General features: G+C 34.3%; 2 protein-coding genes and 1 pseudogene across 4 annotated transcripts; 1 reads left to right on the top strand and 2 right to left on the bottom strand.

Annotated features, from left to right (window-relative positions):
* Positions 1 to 2,725: 2,725 nt before the first annotated feature.
* Positions 2,726 to 8,512, top strand: LOC128175333 (uncharacterized). The gene is made up of 12 exons (XM_052840869.1): positions 2,726 to 3,142; positions 3,388 to 3,501; positions 3,715 to 3,804; positions 4,316 to 4,411; positions 4,785 to 5,061; positions 5,583 to 5,865; positions 5,968 to 6,204; positions 6,328 to 6,404; positions 6,922 to 7,026; positions 7,231 to 7,445; positions 7,865 to 8,029; positions 8,123 to 8,512. The coding sequence occupies exons 1-12, from the start codon at positions 2,952 to 2,954 to the stop codon at positions 8,397 to 8,399; spliced, it is 2,127 nt and encodes a 708-aa protein (XP_052696829.1). The 5' UTR covers positions 2,726 to 2,951; the 3' UTR covers positions 8,400 to 8,512.
* LOC128175334 (uncharacterized) lies at positions 8,438 to 9,859 on the bottom strand (annotated as a pseudogene).
* A 3,779-nt stretch (positions 9,860 to 13,638) lies between these two features.
* LOC128178451 (uncharacterized) lies at positions 13,639 to 17,589 on the bottom strand. 3 transcript variants are annotated; one of them, XR_008242954.1, is made up of 4 exons: positions 17,285 to 17,589; positions 16,303 to 16,449; positions 13,923 to 15,875; positions 13,639 to 13,759 (listed from the first exon to the last, which is right to left on the bottom strand). XR_008242954.1 is itself a non-coding variant. In XM_052845619.1 (3 exons), exons 1-3 carry the CDS (start codon positions 17,520 to 17,522, stop codon positions 15,655 to 15,657), a joined length of 606 nt encoding a protein of 201 aa, XP_052701579.1. In that variant the 5' UTR covers positions 17,523 to 17,589; the 3' UTR covers positions 13,639 to 15,654. The 3 variants fall into 3 exon arrangements, 1 of the variants encoding a protein (XP_052701579.1); XR_008242955.1 differs by having other exon boundaries at positions 13,639 to 14,494; positions 15,233 to 15,875; XM_052845619.1 differs by having other exon boundaries at positions 13,639 to 15,875.
* Positions 17,590 to 19,055: the final 1,466 nt, after the last annotated feature.

Below are 19,055 nucleotides of genomic sequence, written 5' to 3'. Positions count from 1 at the left end.
TGCTTTTCTGACTACAGTTCCTTCCGTTACGTTTGATTATCCTGTGTAATGCTGAAGGACATTTATCTAGTATCTGTGTAAAAGAGGATTTATTTTAACCGTGTTGAGTGTTTTTTCATACTGTCAATTTTTATTTAATATTTCATTTATACCGGAAATACACAAACTCTAACAAATTGTTTAAAAAACATTAATTGTTAACATTTAATTTTTAAAATATTAAACAATTAAATAAGGTTTTTTTTAATTACTTAAGTTTTAGAATGTTTTTATTACACTCAATGAATTATCATTATAATTTTCTAAATTTTGTTTACAAGTTTCGATGTAAATTATGACATATGTTTATAATTAAATCCGTCAGAAAAATGGCGACGAGGTCATATCTAGATTATAAAAATTGCATATTTTGATGCACATAGATGTATTTATGTTGGGTAACTGCCATATCCAATGATTACAATTTAACTAGTGAAATACATGATCCAATTAACATTAATCTGGCCCGGCTCCATTGGCTTTTATCTATAACTTTTTTTTTTAACTTTGAACACCCCTAGCTGTATGCTAAAAATATAAGAGATCTTTTCATTTTTGAACTGAGAAAGTAAATTGTATATCGCATAATGCTGAGTATTTCAACACAGGGCACACGCCATTTTAATTCAGGAAAAATTGTCAAAGACAAAAAGTACAAAAAAAATTAATTTTGTCAAGAGTTACTTCCGTTTGTAAGATACAAGTCACACAAATAAAGTTTTAAAAAATGTGTTGTCTTTTACAGTATTCAACCAGATATTTGATATCAAGATAATTGATTCCCCAACATATAATACCCCAAAATACCTTGAAATCAGTGCCTGCTCTCTCTCTCTCTCTCTCTCTCTCTCTCTCTCTCTCAATAATCGTAAATAACAATAAAATACAATGATGTTGTTAAAATGGTTATTTAGAATGCATTCAATACAATATATTACTGAAAATTGATGTGGTTGGGCTTTCAATTATGATGCCCCCCCCCCCCTTCCCCCTTTAATGTGAATCTGACTCTCGATGAAGTTCTAATTCTATAACATGCTTTATAATTCAACATTTTCAGTTTTACCATGCCGTGGCAATAAATTGTGTCATTGATAACTATTGAAAATTATGTATTCTATATTGTTGAACTTTTGATACTAGTAATCATTGTTAACTCATCTTCGCTAGCCAAGGGTTTCTGATCCGCATCCTTCCTCACGAACGTGAGATCTGCTCCTCACGAACGTGAGAAGCGATGCGGATAAGAAACCCTTGGCTAGCGAAAATCTTTGCAACTTTGTCGAAAAAAGTGTCATTTTTACATTTAAATTATTATTCATTTTGCAGAATGTATTTAATCCACGCATAAACTATTTAAAAAATTCATATTAAAGACGTTATAGTTAGCATGTAATTTAGCTGGTGTTTGTGAAATAGGTTAACTTGTTGTTGTATCCTGATATAACCAGAGATAAGTGGACTCCTAGTTCAGTATATTGTAAACACTGGATGAATCTGGGTGATCATAATGGAGTGGGGGTACAAAATGCACTGCAGTTGGCCAAACAAAAAATAATTATGTCAGAGAGAGAGAGAGAGAGAGAGAGAGAGAGAGAGAGAGAGATTTTAAACCATAATGTTTTCAGCAACTCTGCCCTATGAATTTCAATTGTTATCTTCCTAATGTTATTGGGGTTGTTTTGTTGGGGTGGTTTTCTTTAAGTATAGCTATTTGTGATAAATGTACAGGTAAGAGTACATGTATGTGAGAAATTAACAAGCACCAGTATGTATATGTAAAATATATCTGTCGGGAATTTCTGCAAGTACTTCAAGTACATAAGAATGTCTGCACATATTTCTTGGCATTTATGGGAGTTTACAAGAATGTATTAAGGTTTTTTACGATTGATTATCTACGTTTTGATTCCAATTGTTTTACTGTAGTACAGTCACTGCGCTTAGAATTCGTTCTGGGCTACTAGTAGTTATCGACTACATCGAGGGTAAGAGTTTTTGGAAAACATTTATCCGAGATTTGATATTTCATTTATCTGCTACAAATTACAAAAGAAACGTGAGCTAGCTAAATAACATCTATGAATAAGTGATTAAAGAATAAATGATAACTATTACCTTATACTCTAATTTTCAGCGGTCTGGGAAATAAAGAAATTGTTTAAGATATTAATTACCTGTACGTAAAAAATCATATTTTGCTTTGAATTAAAACAAATTGCAAAATAATGTTGTGAGATTCACTAATTTTTTTGGTTTAGGATATTCGGTGCAGTTTAAATGCGCTTGCTCTGAGGAAGAACAAAATCAATTTGACAGAAAGGAAGACAAAGAAGCTACCATATCTGTTGTATTTTTATTTAACTATAAAATATCCGAAATTAAAAATGAGAAAATTGAAGAAAAACAATTCAATCAGATCATGACATCATGAAATATGTCCCTTTATCCATCACTCCAGTTATGTTTTCAGCTTTAAAGGGACATGGTCATGATTTTGAGCAAAAATTATGTTTTTGCGCTTTTAACGTTTACAATATTTTAATAACGCATTTTCTGTAGTCAACCAAACTTTATTGTCATTCGTCATGTTATAAGCGAGATATAGAGCTCACAATACTTATTCATATAAACAAAGCTTTTGTTTTGAAAGTTAAAGCCATATACGCTGTCATTTATTTGAATTTTTAGAATTAGTGAATTAGGGCTAGAATGGTTTAATTCCACAAAATGTACCATATAAAAATTGTCAGTAACTTGTTATACTGTTTTATAAGTTTTTTAAGGCCCGTGTACATCGGTTAAGAATTTTTGTCTTGCAAGACAAACTTTTGTAATGAGCGTGGAGATATGCAAGTGACCTGGGGTCAACACATCGGAGATTGAATTGCGCATCCTCAGTGGAGACAAATATGTCGGAAAAGCGAGGCAGAAAGTCGGATAAGTTAACGGACTCTGCACGAAAGCGTCACAAAAAAGAGGCTAATGCTAAATTAAATAAATTCAAAATTTACATTGGTGACCAGTTTGACAGATGGACGGACCTCCGGACAAAACTGACAATAACATCGAACATCGAACTGGCCAAGATTCTGATGGATAGGTAAGTCACAGTGCTGTGCATATCTAAATATAGTGATTTTGGAAGATCTTTAGACTATTATTTAACGAATATGAATTTAAACATTTTTTCTGTTCAATAAAAACATATAAGCTTAATTTAATTGCTCTCTTAAATACACGAAATCTGTCATTCAATCTCTCCGTTATCGTCTGTAAATTTAAAGATGGGGTACGGAAAGGGTAACGCAACATAAAAATAAATGCATGCTTTTCTATCTGTTTTAGATATGAAAGTAAATCCGAGTCATTTCTGCCCCAAATTACTTCAACACCTGGACCATCAATGGTGTGTAATCTCCTTGAAGTTGAATCCGAGTCGGATAGTGTAACATCTGAATGGTAACTTAACGTCTCTCTCTCTCTCTCTCTCTCTCTCTCTCTAAAAATGCGTTTTAGTTTTTATGTTCGACATTATCATGATGAAAGATGCATGTATTAGTTTATGGATAATAAACTGATAAAGCAAGAATTACATATGACAGCATTATGATTATTTTAGACTGCTCTCATTTCAAGAGATGACTACAGTTAATTTTTTTTTTTAATTTTTAGTGACAACACTGAGATGTCAAACAAGACTATGAAGAGTAAGAGTGGACATGCTTGTAAAAAATTATATGACAGTTTTTTGGATCCATTTGAGTAAGTTGTTCATAAAAAATGATTTATGAATTTCGCCTATTAATTGTTTAGTGAACCTATTACAAATTGGGTTATTATTTTTTAATTGCTGGTACATGTATTCGTCTTCAATGATCTTTTTTAACTTTTAAAAACTCATCTCCAATAAAATGACTTTACAATTATAAGAAATGTAACATTACATACAAAGTTTAAAAACATTTAAGAAGTTCCAAGTGCAATGTAAATGCTTTTTGTGAAAAGTTCAGACTATTCACTATGAGCAAGTCTAAGTCTAAGCAAAACTATATCACAGACAGTATAGATGTTGGAACTTGTTTAGATGAACAAGTTTATCTAACCCTTTTCATAGAGATCAATATACTAAGAAGTATAATAAACATGCATATCTTATACATGCATGGATATATTTAATATAAAACCTACTCCACTGTAAAAAGATATAATACATGTACAAAGATGCATTATTAATTGTGTAAATAACTAAGTTATGTGTTTCAATTTCTAATAGATTGTCAATGACACCTTCGGAACTTGAATTGCAAGGACAGGGGGATAATTCTTCTGATGATGAGGATTATGAGCCAAGCTTCAATTTATCCTTAAGGTAATATAATGGTATGTAACAGTCAGACTGGTTTAAATACTGGTGGCAGATAGCTCAGTTGGTAGAGCACCTGACTAGAGATTCAGGGGGCCCAGGTTCGAAACTCCGTCTGGTCTGTCATCGGCATTAGTTCAGTATAACTGTTTGTGCAAACCTTGTTTACACTAAACCTGAGTAATGAATTTTTTTTTCAATACTTGTGGTCAAACTTTTAAATAAAATTTGCTGCCTTTGAACTACATGTATATTGAATTGTAAAACTTTTCCTTGAATGAAAGTATTACCTATGCCATTTAATTTACTACTGGTTTCAGCAGGTTGCTTTAAACTAAAAAATATACACCCATCTTTATATCTTATGCATGTATTTTAGACTAGATCATGGCCTTCTATCTAGTGAATCAGAGGAAGAGGATTGCAATGATGACATGGAAGAAGAGCATGACATCGAGCCTTATCCCTGTATTAAAGTAGTAACGACAAATGCAGAAGTAAACGAACTGTTATCAGATAGACCAGTCCTTGTGTACATGGATGCTCTTCTTTCCCTGGCCAGAGCAAATGTCCATCATGTTTGTGGCGTGAAAGGATGTGGACAAGACATCCACATCACTTCAGAATTTGTCTCCTCAGCTGTATATTTGAAATGGGTAATTGTTATTAATTTTAAATCTTTGAATCTAAAGTTTGAATTGAATGTAAGCATTAATTTTCAATTTATGTAAAAACACATTTTCAGAGCATTTAAAAAAAATTTCCTTAACATCTAATTCACATTTCTTGTTTATGTTGAAGTTTCCTCCACTCTTCTTGAAAAATGTTATCTAAGCAACACAAACTAATGAATATAATGTAAAGATAGGATATTCAAAAAAAAAATTTCAAAACTTGAAAATGAAAGAATAAAATTGATTTTTTGAAGAAAGAATTTTGCACAAGTCAACGAAAATGAAAGCTCCTGATGACTTGAACCCCCATACCTGTGGGTCAGCAGTCACTTAATTATGTCAGGTGACTAACCTACTAAGCTACAAAGTAATACACTCGGATTGATTAATATATTAGCCAGAACAATACATGTGATATACTTCTAAAAAATAGGTACAAGTCAAAAGGTGTGGAGGAAACTTTTTTAGAATAATCATAATAATAAAAACATTTTGTCTTGTAGAGCTGTTCAAATAATCACATTGCTCATAAATGGTGCTCGCAATCGCTCCTCAACAGAAGAGTCCACAGTGGTGATGTTTTAATGGCTGTTTCTCTGTTGGCCTCAGGTGGCAACTTTCATCAGTCTACCCTTTTTTCAAAATTTTTGAAGTTGCCATTTCTCTCTTCTTCCTCTTTTACCAAAATTCAAAGAAGATACGTCATTCCAGCAATTGAGGAAGTATGGGAAAACCATCAGGGTCATATTTTGGAAGAATTCAGAGACAAAGATGTTGTTATTCTTGGTAAGTTTGTGCTACATTTACATGTTGATCAATATTCAATTTAACTATCATACGTTTTATGGATTATGATATCTATGTAAAAAAGAAAATTTTAATTCCCAGGGGATGGTCGTATGGATAGTCCGGGCCATTGTGCGCAATATTGTACATACACCTTTATGGAAAATGAAAGCAAGAAAATATTGTGCATATTAACCATGGACAAGAGGATGACAGGGAAAAATAGTTGTACATTAGAAAAAGCTTGCTTCCAGAAAGGTTTACAGTTCCTCTTACAGAGCGGGATACATGTTGTAGAGGTTGTCACCGACGCACATGTACAAATTGAATCTTTGATGAGTAAGCACATGTATAATGATTTTAACTTATATGTAATAAGATACTGCTATATTATTCTGATACTTTAAATTTTAATGAGTGAATTTTTCAGTGAAAAAAATAATTTAATTTTTTTTCTTCCAGAAAATAACTATCCTGATATCAAACATTCCTTCGACATCTGGCATGGGTCCAAGAATCTAGGCAAAAAACTGTTAAAGGTACTTGCTGCATTGCACATATTATTTTAGTGGTTACTTTGACAAATTTACTGATCTGGTATTGGCTTATAACTGCTAACTAAATTCCAAACCCAGTGTGACAGTAATGATTACTAAACAGATATTTTGCATACTGACTATGCTTAGCCTTAGCATGTATGGTACGAACTTTACAGTATTCCAGATTATGTCTGCACAATCACATTTCCAATACATGTACAACATTCTGTGATGCCCATGTGGAACATAGGGAATGAGGTTTTTACCTCCTCTCACATTAAGAACAAAAACCAATAAATTAGAAATTTAACCATAAGGCATATTTTTTTGAATTGTAAATATATTTTCAGAATTAACTTATCAATTCACCTTATTTTTAAGATCAGAAAATCAGATGTATTGGTTTTCTTGGGGTTTGATAAGGACAATTTTTGTGGGTTACACCGTTTGTAGAAATACATCAAATTGTTTGTCTTATTAAATGACAAATCTTTTAAAAATTACACTTGTGTTTTAGGCTGGCCAAGAGAAGACCAAGAAACCTCTTCTGCAGTGGACAAGAGAGGTGGTGAACCACTTCTGGTATTGTTCAGCTTCTGCCAACACAGTTGAAGAGTTCATTGTAAGTATTTTTTCTTTGCATGCCCCCTATGCAATACAATACTTGCATTATTCAGTGAGTTAAAGGTAACCATTGTGCTTGTTTACAACAATACATATTAATATGTACACATAGTTTTCATGTTTAATAATACATATAGTAGAAGACATTTGTCATAGATAATAATTTATTCTCAGTCACATCTTATTCATTCTTGTTTTACAGGGCATATGGTGTGGAGTTATACATCACGTAATTGGAGAGCACGAGTGGATTCTGCCTTACAGGATTGGAGGGAAAAGCTGTTGTGAGCACGGTCCTTTGACTGAGGAGGGAAACAAGGACTATCTAGTGGCAGGCTCTCCCGCACATGTGGCACTGCGAGAAATTGTGTTGGACAAGCACCTTCTAAAGAAAATACCATATTTTCTGCATTGCAGGTATCAACCAAGCAGAAATGCAAAATTCTATGTCAATTGATACTATATACTATATAAATAGTGCCTGTTTGGGAGGGTAACACCCAAGGGGTGTCAATTTCAGCTGTTATCCTTCCAAACAGGCACTATTTTTAGAGATTTTTTTACTGCTTTTATATAGAAATGACGTGAATTTCACGGCAAACCGTACGCGCATGATTTACGCGCATGTAACAATTCATTGTGTTACCCGTTGCTAAGTGTGTTGCTAACGCTGAGGGTAATTATTAATAGAACGGATTATCAACTGCGTCTGAACCAATCAGATTTCAGTATTTAACATGAAAGTATAATAAAAGTTATGCACAAGTTAATGAAATATTTATCGATATACATGTACATTGATGCAGACTATTACACAGGGTTTTTTTTAACTACAGAAGCACTGCTGCGTTAGAGTCATTTCAAAATCTTATTTTGAAATACTCGCCAAAAAGACTATCCTACACACCACATGTGTACACGGCCAGAACGCTACTAGCAGCATTGGACCATAATGCCAACTGTGATAGGCCAGCTGCAGTGAAAAAGGATGGCTCTCTCAGGTTTGTATTGAAAAAGAAAAAGTTTCAAAATGATGTGCATGATACTCAACTGTACACAGACTGGGAAGTTTATGTTTTTACCATGTTTTTTAGACAGCAGAGATATTATAGTAAGAAGAGTGGGCACTGGTCAGTTTGTCATGTAAAGGAGGAGAAGACATATCCATATGTCAGTGACATCATTTCGTCCTGTATTGAAAAGCGCCTGGTAGATCCCATTGGAATGAACAGGCCAGTCGTACTAGATGCTGACGATCCAAGGCGCATTTCCAAGACACTGGCTTCTGTTGAACCCCCTCCAACAGCGCAGCTTGTGGAAGAAAAGAAATCAAGATTTCCCGTGGAAAAGGACATTAAGCCCAAGGACTAAAAAATTAATTTAAATACATACTAAGAACACAATGCACTGGTTTTGTGTTTTTTATTAAAACCCAAGAACACCTTCAATGTAACCAATGTAATGCCCTGATGGATCTGGATATCGATCTCTGATCCTTAGAACACAGCAACTGGGAATCACTTTTCGATTTCCAGCACCAAGGTGACCATGTATCCACATAACATACTGTCTATAAGCAGCATGTCTGTGTGCTTTGTTATAGTCGATGTCCCTTGGTTCAGCTAATGCATCATTTCTGCTTCTTATTGCCACCTCCAATACAAGTTCATCTAAGACAATAGTGTAGAAATCCTGTAAAGAAAGCACTTTATTATTTCCATATATACGCTTCATTAACTGCTCAGTGTGTATATCGTTAGGTTAATAGCTTACTGCAAGCTGGGAATGGCAGTTTTGTGGAGTCTTTCCACAACACACATTCTCTTGCATTGTAGGCATCTCCCTACAAAAACTACATGTACACCAGCTAGGTGCTGTGGTTATGTGTTCTTGTGCTGGATTAGTATCTTGAGGAGAATCCAAGATGTCCAGCAGCAGAGAAGGCTCTCTTTTGCACACTAATTCCAGGGTCTTTCTTAGGGACTCGACATCCATACTAGATATACGCTCCTAAAGTCACAAGAAAATAGTTTTTCCATTATTAAAGAAAATGCAGAGTTACATACATGTATCGTGTCTTATGAAATATATTTTTTGCCATGTTTTTCTCTTTTTAAATATCACTTTGAAGTATTAGTCAATGGTGTTGTGAATAATTTCAGATAGTTTCATGGTCTCAAATTTTATTCAGCAAATATGTTCCATGCATGTTATAAATTTATTTTTTATCAAGGATCGAGTTGTTCTCTCTTTGGTATAAGTGTAAGGCAGAGAGACATATTTTAAATCATGTACCTCTATTTGTGTCTGGCGATTCTGTCTAGCTTGCATGGCCAGCTCAATTCTATTCTGACCAGCTGCTGCTCTTCCTCTTCCACCCTGACCCCTACCTCTGCCTCTAGCAGCAGCTCTTCGACCCTGACCCCTAGGCCTACCTCCACCTTTACCTTTAGATCCATGTGTCTTTATAAATAAAATGGTTTTGAAGGAAATTTTAATGGTATACAACCTGATATGCTTATGATATTTTCATGCATTTCTCCTGTCGGACAGGAGCTTTGGTTCATCGTATAATGTGCTCGGTAAATTATAAATGACTTACTAGAATATAATACCGATATACATTTATGTATGGATTCAACATTAGTCATTTCTGACTCTATGAACACAAAATGAGAATAGAATTTAGTCAATTTTTCAGACTTACAAATTGCTTTCATATTACAAAACTAGTATGATAGTATATATAGATACATGTATGTACAGTACACATGCAGTAAGTCGTGTAAAATTTATCAGTCTTTTTTTCGGCCAATGTCTGTGAACCAGATTCAATTTGTTTATGCCAAAATAATTTTATTATAAGGCAAAAACTGTTACCAACACACTATACATATAAAGTCATATATGTCGAAAGCATGTATAGCCCCCCCCCCCCCCTGCATTTTTCTTTTATTGTTTTGCCCCTTGTGATTCCATGACTGGCAAATAAACACTATATATTATCCAGAAATAAAAAGACCAAAATTTATGTTTAAATATATTTTCTTCTATGGTATTCGTCGACCTCAAAATGTACACAATTTAATTCATCTAGAAATTTCCCCGTCTGGTACCCCATTCTACGTCAGCCATAATGCAAATGACCGTAGTTTTGCCTCCGTGAGCTCAGCTCGATATTTTGATCATATTGTAGTTTAAAAACATGACAATATGAATGAAAATTTATTTTCTATGTCAAAAGAAATCAATTGGACACTTACTTGCGACTCCATCTGCAGCATTCAACTTTTTATCAGCGTGTAGCATCAACTCATAAATACTCGGTAATCTCCGTAAACAGTCGCAATGGCGGTCGGTTCAAATAATCAGACGTGCGTAGGGAACGTTTTAAGTAAGTATTTCTTACTTTGTAATCAATATTTATTGTGTATTCAGTGGTGTTTGTTTATATCTTTCCAAAATATCGTCATTTAGTACATCCAAAAATTTACCGCAAATGACAGCGTATATGGCTTTAAAGTAAAAATTCAGTTTTAGACTATAAGTGAATGTGATAAACGTTAGGAACTATTTATTTATGCTTGAAATGAACTAGAAGAGAGAGAAATCAGCCTAAAAACAACTATTACCGGTTTATTAATTTAATGTAAATAAAAACAGGGTACGAGTATTGTCTACAGTAAAAAGAACATTGAGCTCTGTAGCTTGCTTATAATTGTACGACAGATGCTCAAGTTTTAGTTGGTCATTAGAAATGCATTTCTAAAGCATTTAAAAAAAATAGAAAAATAAAATTTGACCAAAATCGTGACCATGTCCCTTTAATTTGTGCTGTAGATCGGAAGAGATAATGACAATGGATTTGGCATTCACCCCCGTTTGTCAACAACATACTGGATTCGCGCCAGAGAGTATTAACAATGCTCAGTTAATCAGTGATGTATAGTCAAATATATTCTGTATTGTCATACAATTATTTCACAATGTTGGTGTAAACATCGACCTTGAATGAAGATAAATTGATCCACACGTACACGGCAGATGATTTTGATATTGCACACAAAGGGATAAGCTGATAAAAGGCATGTGTTTAAACCTCATCCTTGTATAAATGTAACATAATTTAACGGAACTCATAGTCCAAGTTGGAGGGGTGTGAGTTTTTTTAACAAAAAATATTTTACCCCCATGGATATCTTGTGATGTTCCAGATCTACTGACATAATTAGATTTGATAATCTAATAACCCTGTAAAAGTTGTTTCATAAGTATTTATCGCCAAGATAACACGATCGATATAAATAGTACTTAGGCACATAAGATAACCTTCTTTAATCGAAAAGCAAAAATGATTTCTAAAAGAATATATACATGTATTATGAGTTTAGAATAAGTAGAACGGACGAGACTTTAGGCTATCATAAGAAATTTTAAAAAAAAATGATAGTAATATTAAGATTTGGGAAAACGAAATGAAAACTTCATTTTGAACGAAATAAGTTTTGATGTCCTAAATCAACCACCATACTGTGATGATGACTTCATTTCATCGCACAAGCCAGTGGACTTTGATTCTGCATGTGAATATTTTACATTCCTCTTATGTTTTGAGTGCAAATAAATATTATACAATTATTTAATGCTTGAGCAGTCAATAGACCAGAATATTTTTCCCGAGGTGCAGGGAACAGCTCAGTATGATCTATTGCCCGAGGCCAACGGCCGAGGTCAATAGATCATACTGAGCTGTTCCCTGTACCAAGGGAAAAAATTCTGGTCTATTGACTGTTCAAGCATTAAATAATTGTTTTATTACCTAATTCCTTTTTTAGTTTTCGGGGTTTACAATATGCATATTGCAGATGGTTTTCGTGCCATTATGTAATATACATGTACTAAGATTTTTTTTTTCATCTTTTACATGCACAAAACCTGTTGCATGCATTACAACATCTCAATTTAATATTAGTTTACACAAAGAAGGGGGAGTCTTCAACCCATTAGATTTTAAATATTCTTTTACCTTATATGAGGCTTTAAAACTGTTGATTATTTGATACTCTATTTTGATAATATTGAATTTGGTTTCACCAAGTACTAAAAACAGCGTCTATGTAAAGGAATATTCATTCCCTGAGAACTATCGAAAGAATGTAACATTAACATAACCGCGTTCTGAAATACGTTGCCGGTCCAATAGATCGCAGTCTATTGACTGGCGGTCTAATAGATCGCAGTCTATTGACCGGCAGTTCAAAATAGACGCAAATATTTAATTTGTTATAAAACAACAAAATCCCTTTGATTAGGTAATAAATTTATTTATATTACACATAATAACAAGTGTCATTCGTCCCAGTATCCGAGTTCGCGCTCGTGTTTGTTCAATATGTCAGGGGCGGGAGAAGGGGGGGGGGGTAGCAAGTACCAAGTCAACAATGATCACGAAATTGTACGTGTTATGAGTTACATTGTACCCGGTGTTTTGAATTTACTGGGTAAGTGTACAGAGTGAAATACACCCATTAAATTCTAAATTTACAATATGACATATGTTAAGATAAAGTGTCATTATTCGTATTTCATTAAGAACAATATTTTTAGGGCAATGGCCGGGTGCAGTCATCACAAGTGTCTTTTATTAGTTTTCAATCTAAAGTTGAAAATGATTACATGACAAATTATAATTTGTCATAAAATCATTTTCAACTTTAGATTGAAAATTAATAAAAGACACAAGTACAACATTACAACATAAACTAATTGCATTGAGATTGTAACCATCAGGAAAATAGGGAAACTCGGTATTTGGTAGTCCTTTTTCCACGTGTGATTTGTGATTTTAATTTCGACAGTCAATATTTGTCTTTATTAATTTACCTTAATTTTCCGTATAACTAATACAATTAAAAAGTCAGCATTTTAACTGTTATATCAAAAAGTTGACCGGCCTCGGCCAACTATCTGATATCAGCGATTGATCTGTGAATTGTTTGTCCTATTTTTATTGGTTGTGTGCAAGTGGTCCGGCTCGGTAAATCATTTTTTAAAATATCCCTTTTTTGGTGTTAAAAAAAAAAGGATAACTATTTATATTGGAAACCAGCTTGTTTCACAATAGGAACCGACGCAAAACGTCATAATGGAATCTTTAAAGATTCCTCCCGGTAAACAAAAAATATCGTATGACATGAGATAATAATTAATCTTTTCAAAAATTCATCCCACCTATTTTGTTGTTTGTTTTAAGGGGGGGGGGGGGGGCAAAGACCAAACTAAAGCAAAAATGCACTTTTTTATGGTTCATTTCGATCCTTAAAGGATTACACAGTTAACGTTCATAACATGTTTATAAACATTGTCAGTTCTATATTTTCTTACGAAAATCCAGTGAAAATAAAGGATTTTTTAAAAATACGTAATTTAAACTGTGGATATACATGTAAACAAGCCGTATTCCGACACATTACAGTACCAGTAATACAGTACACTGGGATCAAATTACAGGTTGTAATTTTACATGATGCTAAAGGTTGCTCTACATCATCATCTGATAAACTCTGTAATGCCTTCCGTGTGTATTTGCTTAAGAACTTAACAACACAGATTACAGTTAGTTAACCAGTTTCATTTTATTATCCACGACATTAACATGGGAAAGCGCGGCTCCTGGTATGCGCACAATGTCACTTGAGTGGTGAAAAGAACTTTGTGTGAATGGTAAAAAGCTACAACAAACAAATATAAAAATACAAATAAATCAATACGTACAATAAATATCTGTTTGTCAACAAATTAAAAACATAGTTCAGCACGCATAAATGAACATAAAAAGGTTCATAATTAATTTCTCTTAACATATAGTTTTAAAACAATACTATCAAAACTTACATCGTGATTGGCCACAGTTTCTATCGGTTAAATAACGTCTGGACAGTTCAGAGACTTTTACAGGCCTAAAATACTGATAAAGTGGCCAGATTCACACAGGAAACGACAAGGTTCCATAATTAAGATAAATATCAAAATGCAGTCTTTAACCAACTTAAGTAAACAAAGCGCAGCAAAATTCTACTTCAACGTAAACAGCAGACACTACTAATAGACTAATGGTCAGCACACCGAATTAAAGCGTGATAACACATTAGTTATAAAAACGACAGAGACACTAAACTTGCTTAATTGCACTAAGTTTGATACGTTTGTAAATGTTACTAAAATATAAAGGCTACATGTTCTAAATGATATAAACAAAATGCAGGGCAATACAAACTCTATTGCTATAAAATTGCATCTGTCATCTTTGATTATCAATCTTTCTTTCCTTTTATCTTTCTCTCTATGATTTCAGTAAAACACCAAACATTATAACTTTGAGGCAAAATGTGCAAACGTTGGATGTAGATGGTCGCCAATCAAGCTCCATATCTTAATAGATGTAACCATACATTTTGTCGTGAACTCTGTAGGAAAAATAAAAGGCGGAACTGTAGTTTTACGGGAAAATTGACAGTCAACCCAAATTTTCCCGTGACTGTAGTTCTACAAATATTGTGACCGGTGTCAACAAGTATCGATGAACGATATTATAAATGAATATTTAAAATCAACTCAGTTTTAGATAAAAGTTTGATGTATTTACTTAAAGTCTATGAGTCGAGTACATGAAGAAATCCATAAAGCAATTTTTGACTTTTTAAAGTCAATTCTCAGTCCATGCTTTAGGGACATATTCTGTTTGACAATTGACAAATCGACAAATAAAAAAATCAAGATTTCGTGTATATCCTTTTTTTGGTGCAAATCCATGCCATGTACATTATACTAAACTAAATTGCCACAACGTTTTACAAAATGTAAATATAAATCCATTTGGTTTTACAATGTGGATTACAATACTTGTTTGGTGAAAGCAATGTTGATAATTAGGTCCGTAGCTTGAATGTTTTTAAATTGTGTTCATTCTTGCTAACAACTTTCCAAGCTAAGTGAACGGTTTTTTACATTATATGTTTTACATATCGTGTTAACTTTGTACTCTATAAGCTGCTTACTAGAATTAGTTCAAATAGTGTGGACTCTTGAGCCAGTATGTACTAGCTTCTTCAGAAATACTAAATAATTTCTGAGTTGGTATTAACAGATTATATTGTGTATAAATTACTATAGTAAAGGAATGAATTTATTGTTATGAAAATCACCTTAACAATCTGTATTAACTGGGACAGTTTGGGCTATGTAAACCGCTAAACTTGTACATGTATGTCACTGACAAAGATCAGAGCGTCAGTTGCAGAGCTCAGCAGGATAGAAAATGGTTTGTCTCCAACTTCTTTTAGAGTCAATTCATTTGAGAAGATGCATGTTATAAACTGCAAGGTGTTTGTTCCTTGATCGCGTATATCTGCTCGGAAATGACTCAAGCAAAGCGTCTCCTCAAATACCCCTGGTTGTGGTTTTGATTTGACACCATACAGTATGCATTGTGTGGTGTCTTGGGAGATTCAGCCTCCAGCAAAGCGTTAACACGGCTGTATTGTCACAGCGATCAGTGAGTCTTAGTTGCAGTTAGATCAGCTCGAGCAACTGAAGTCTTTTGAATTCCTATCTGATTTAAGGAGAATCACACAACTACATTGGTATGACGATCGTCTGTGTCTTCCTCGTCCACGACCAACTTCCGTTTTCGAGCTTCCTGTTTACTCTCCATAAATAATATCACAAATGTCAGCTCCATCAAGACGAAGGAGAAGACGGCGAATCCAAAGCCAATGGCGAGGTGGTACTGGAAGGGGGGACCAAGCTGGGTTATCCAGGTCAAAAAACTCAGCATCACGAAGAAACCTGAGGGATGTTATATGCCACATTAAATTCAGTAAAGCGAGTTAATATGCAGTAGCAAATATGATCATGGTATATTCATGTACTTTAACTTCAAAACGTTGTTATCAATTTCAATAAGTTCAAGATCGTAGCTGCAACCCTAGATACTAGGTTAGATATATATGTCATATTGAACGCACAGACATACATATTGCTAAACTACACGTGGCATATATTTCAAGATCAATATAGTGGCTACTTAGATCTCAATCTTACTGAAAATATAGAGGCTCCGAATCTGCTACCGCTTCTCAAACTTTTGAGAAGCGGCATCGAATTTGGAACATCTAATGTTTGTTATAATAGATTGCTTAGAGCTATGTACTGCTACGATCTTGAATGCAGCCAAGTAATACATTCCATGAAAATATGATAAAGATTTAATTACCAATAGCAAAGGCACATAGTGACGCCTCCAGGAGCCGGATCGGGAGCCTGTCCTGTCTCTGCCACCGGAACAGAAGGATCCCATACACCACGAACAAAACGAAAGCGATGCAATGGAAAGTCTGCGGAGCTGCGATCCCGGGGATTCCTTGAATGTAAAATGTTTAAATCGTCACATATACCTGGCATATACCGTCGCAGTTAAAAGGGGCATGGTCACGATTTTGGTCAAATACTATTTTTCTGTTTTTATTATTTACAACGCTTTATGAATGCATTTTTAATGTTCAAATGAAATTAAATGGGTGCCTTTCGATGAGTTTTAAGTAAGATACAGGGCTCACAATTCTTCGTCATGTAAACAAGGCTCGCGCCCTGTTTTTGTTTACTTAGGTTCAATATACCTGTAAAAAATCTTTTTCAAGATGATTTGTCTATATTCTTATTCATTTTAAGCATAAATAAACAGTTACTAACCATTAACACTTTCATTTTAGGTCTAGAACTAGAATTTTCACTTCAACATTCAAAATGTAAACAAAAGCTTTGTTTACATAGTGAGAAATTGTAAGCTCTGTAACTTGCTTATAACTCAATAAATGCCCCTCAAATTTTATGTTTGGTAATACAATGTGAATTTAACTGTAAGTGTGAATTTTCCGGGGGGGGGGGTGATCTAACTGTAGAGTTTTGTTTTAATTGCATGTATCAAGAAACTTCAAGAACTCGTTTTCGGTCAATAAGATATTAAAAGCAACAGTTAATGGACACACAGTATGTAGTATGCCTTTAAATTATTACATTGTGTTATTGAATTTTAATATTGCAAAAATACAGATTTTTAAAAAAAAGGATACTTATGACGTTTGGTTGTTATTTTGAGATTTAAGTACTTTATTTATGTGCCTAGATTACACTTGGTCTTGTACAAATGCTCTGGGTAAATCATATCAGTTCTACCTATCATGTTGTAAATTTAATACCTGTGTTCCAATTGCAATCAAAGCCGTCGTACATCTTACAGTTCTGCCAGAGGCCGATCCTTGATATTCGGATATTTCCGAGACCGGCGAATTCTTCCGACTCGAAGTCGTTCCATCGCGGCATCACAAAGGATACGAAGAAGACCAGGAAACCAAGGAAGGAGAAGATAAAGCCTAACAGAATCCGGCCATTCCAGGCGTTTTGGGACGTGTAAACGGAGACATATTTGGTCTCCATTTTCGCCGTTTGTCTCGAGCGACACGCGTCTTTCCTGCGTCTTTTCCGGAAGAAGGCTTATAAGGGAAACTCTACCGGAAAAGAAATGTTGAAGGTCGAGAACTTGTCTTCTATAACTAGAGCATTAATGCGCAAACTTCACACTTCAAATAAAAATATCTTATTTGCATTACAATTTCTGACATGGCGTTTATGCATGTGATGTTTAATGTTCTATAGAAAGTTTTCAGACCTGGTTTTGTGTAAATGCTTAACATCCTTAAAGCTTGCAGCACATTGGTGGTCTAGCTTACTGCTCAGCCTCTATAAAATAGTTAGTTACTAACTTAGAGAGCTGTTTTATTTAATTTATTGTTCCACGGATGTTTGTAAATCGATGGTACATGTTGGGGCTAACTATAAGCGGCGTGAATTTTATATGTTGTTAATGTGTAGTTTGGGCTGGGAAGAATTAATAAATACCCCCCCCCCCCACCACCACCACCACCATCACCACCACTTCCTTTCTCTGTTACTTTTATGGAATGAATGTAATCATGTGCTCCGAATTTATACATCACACAATGACATATTTGTACATATACAAACTGGATGGGACAGTTTACTGTAAATAAACCGTGTTAAATGTTCAAGGTTGGTGCGGACTGTTTTTGCTTGTTATACGTCATTGCTTGATCGTGGTGTTGACACATCAGAGCCTGTTCTGCATTCCTTCCTGATCTTCTAAAGCAGCTGTTGATCTTTGCCCTATCTATTTTCCCGAGTGCTTCAAGTGGACCCTTTCTTTTGATCATTGGCGACACCTCCTAATATGGTTTTATTGCACAATGACTGACAATATTCATATATATACACATATATGTAGTCGTTATACGAAATACAAGTGCGTTCGTGGTAGAAGCAGTGTGCATAGATTATCAAAAATTGGGTCTATATCTGACTTAGTTTATGCAGGCGTTAAGTTTAAGTGTCGGGTGGTCCATCAGCATCGTCGCGAACCACGGCCAATATAACGTATACGATCCTCTCCAATCCGCCACAACACACGCCAGACCATGGCTTGAGACAGTGGGCCATCACTTGAACGCTGATATTATGCGTAAATATACCGGTTAGGTTGTTTGGTTGGCCGTTGCGCAGATCTTTTGATTTATGGTCAAAGAGTCCTGACAAATCAGAAAATTTGTTGACTGTGGAAGGTTATAAAAATGACAGACTTAAATAAAAATTTACCAATCTTTAATTCTAATTTCTTAAGTTACCCTATAATTTGCTTGCTTCTAAAAAAAAAAGTGGAGGGGACCGTTCCTCAAAATCATTTTTGCCCAACCTTCGATGCTGTCTGTTTTTATAGTTGCTAGAGTCATTGTTATTGGTTGAGTAGCCAATTCATAATAAAACATGCCCTGGCGGGTCTCTATACAGCGTAAAAAATGTTTGAAAGTTAAATTTTGGGCATTTTGAAATGAAAATATCAATAAAATAGTGTAGGAGAAAAAGAACTTAATTTTAGAGCAAGTGACCCTGTTTTTA

Source organism: Crassostrea angulata, chromosome 3 (assembly GCF_025612915.1).
Source record: "Crassostrea angulata isolate pt1a10 chromosome 3, ASM2561291v2, whole genome shotgun sequence".
NCBI classification, from domain to species: Eukaryota; Metazoa; Mollusca; class Bivalvia; order Ostreida; family Ostreidae; genus Magallana; species Magallana angulata.
Note: the sequence above shows the minus strand (reverse complement) of the source record. Positions and strands in the feature narration are given on the sequence as shown.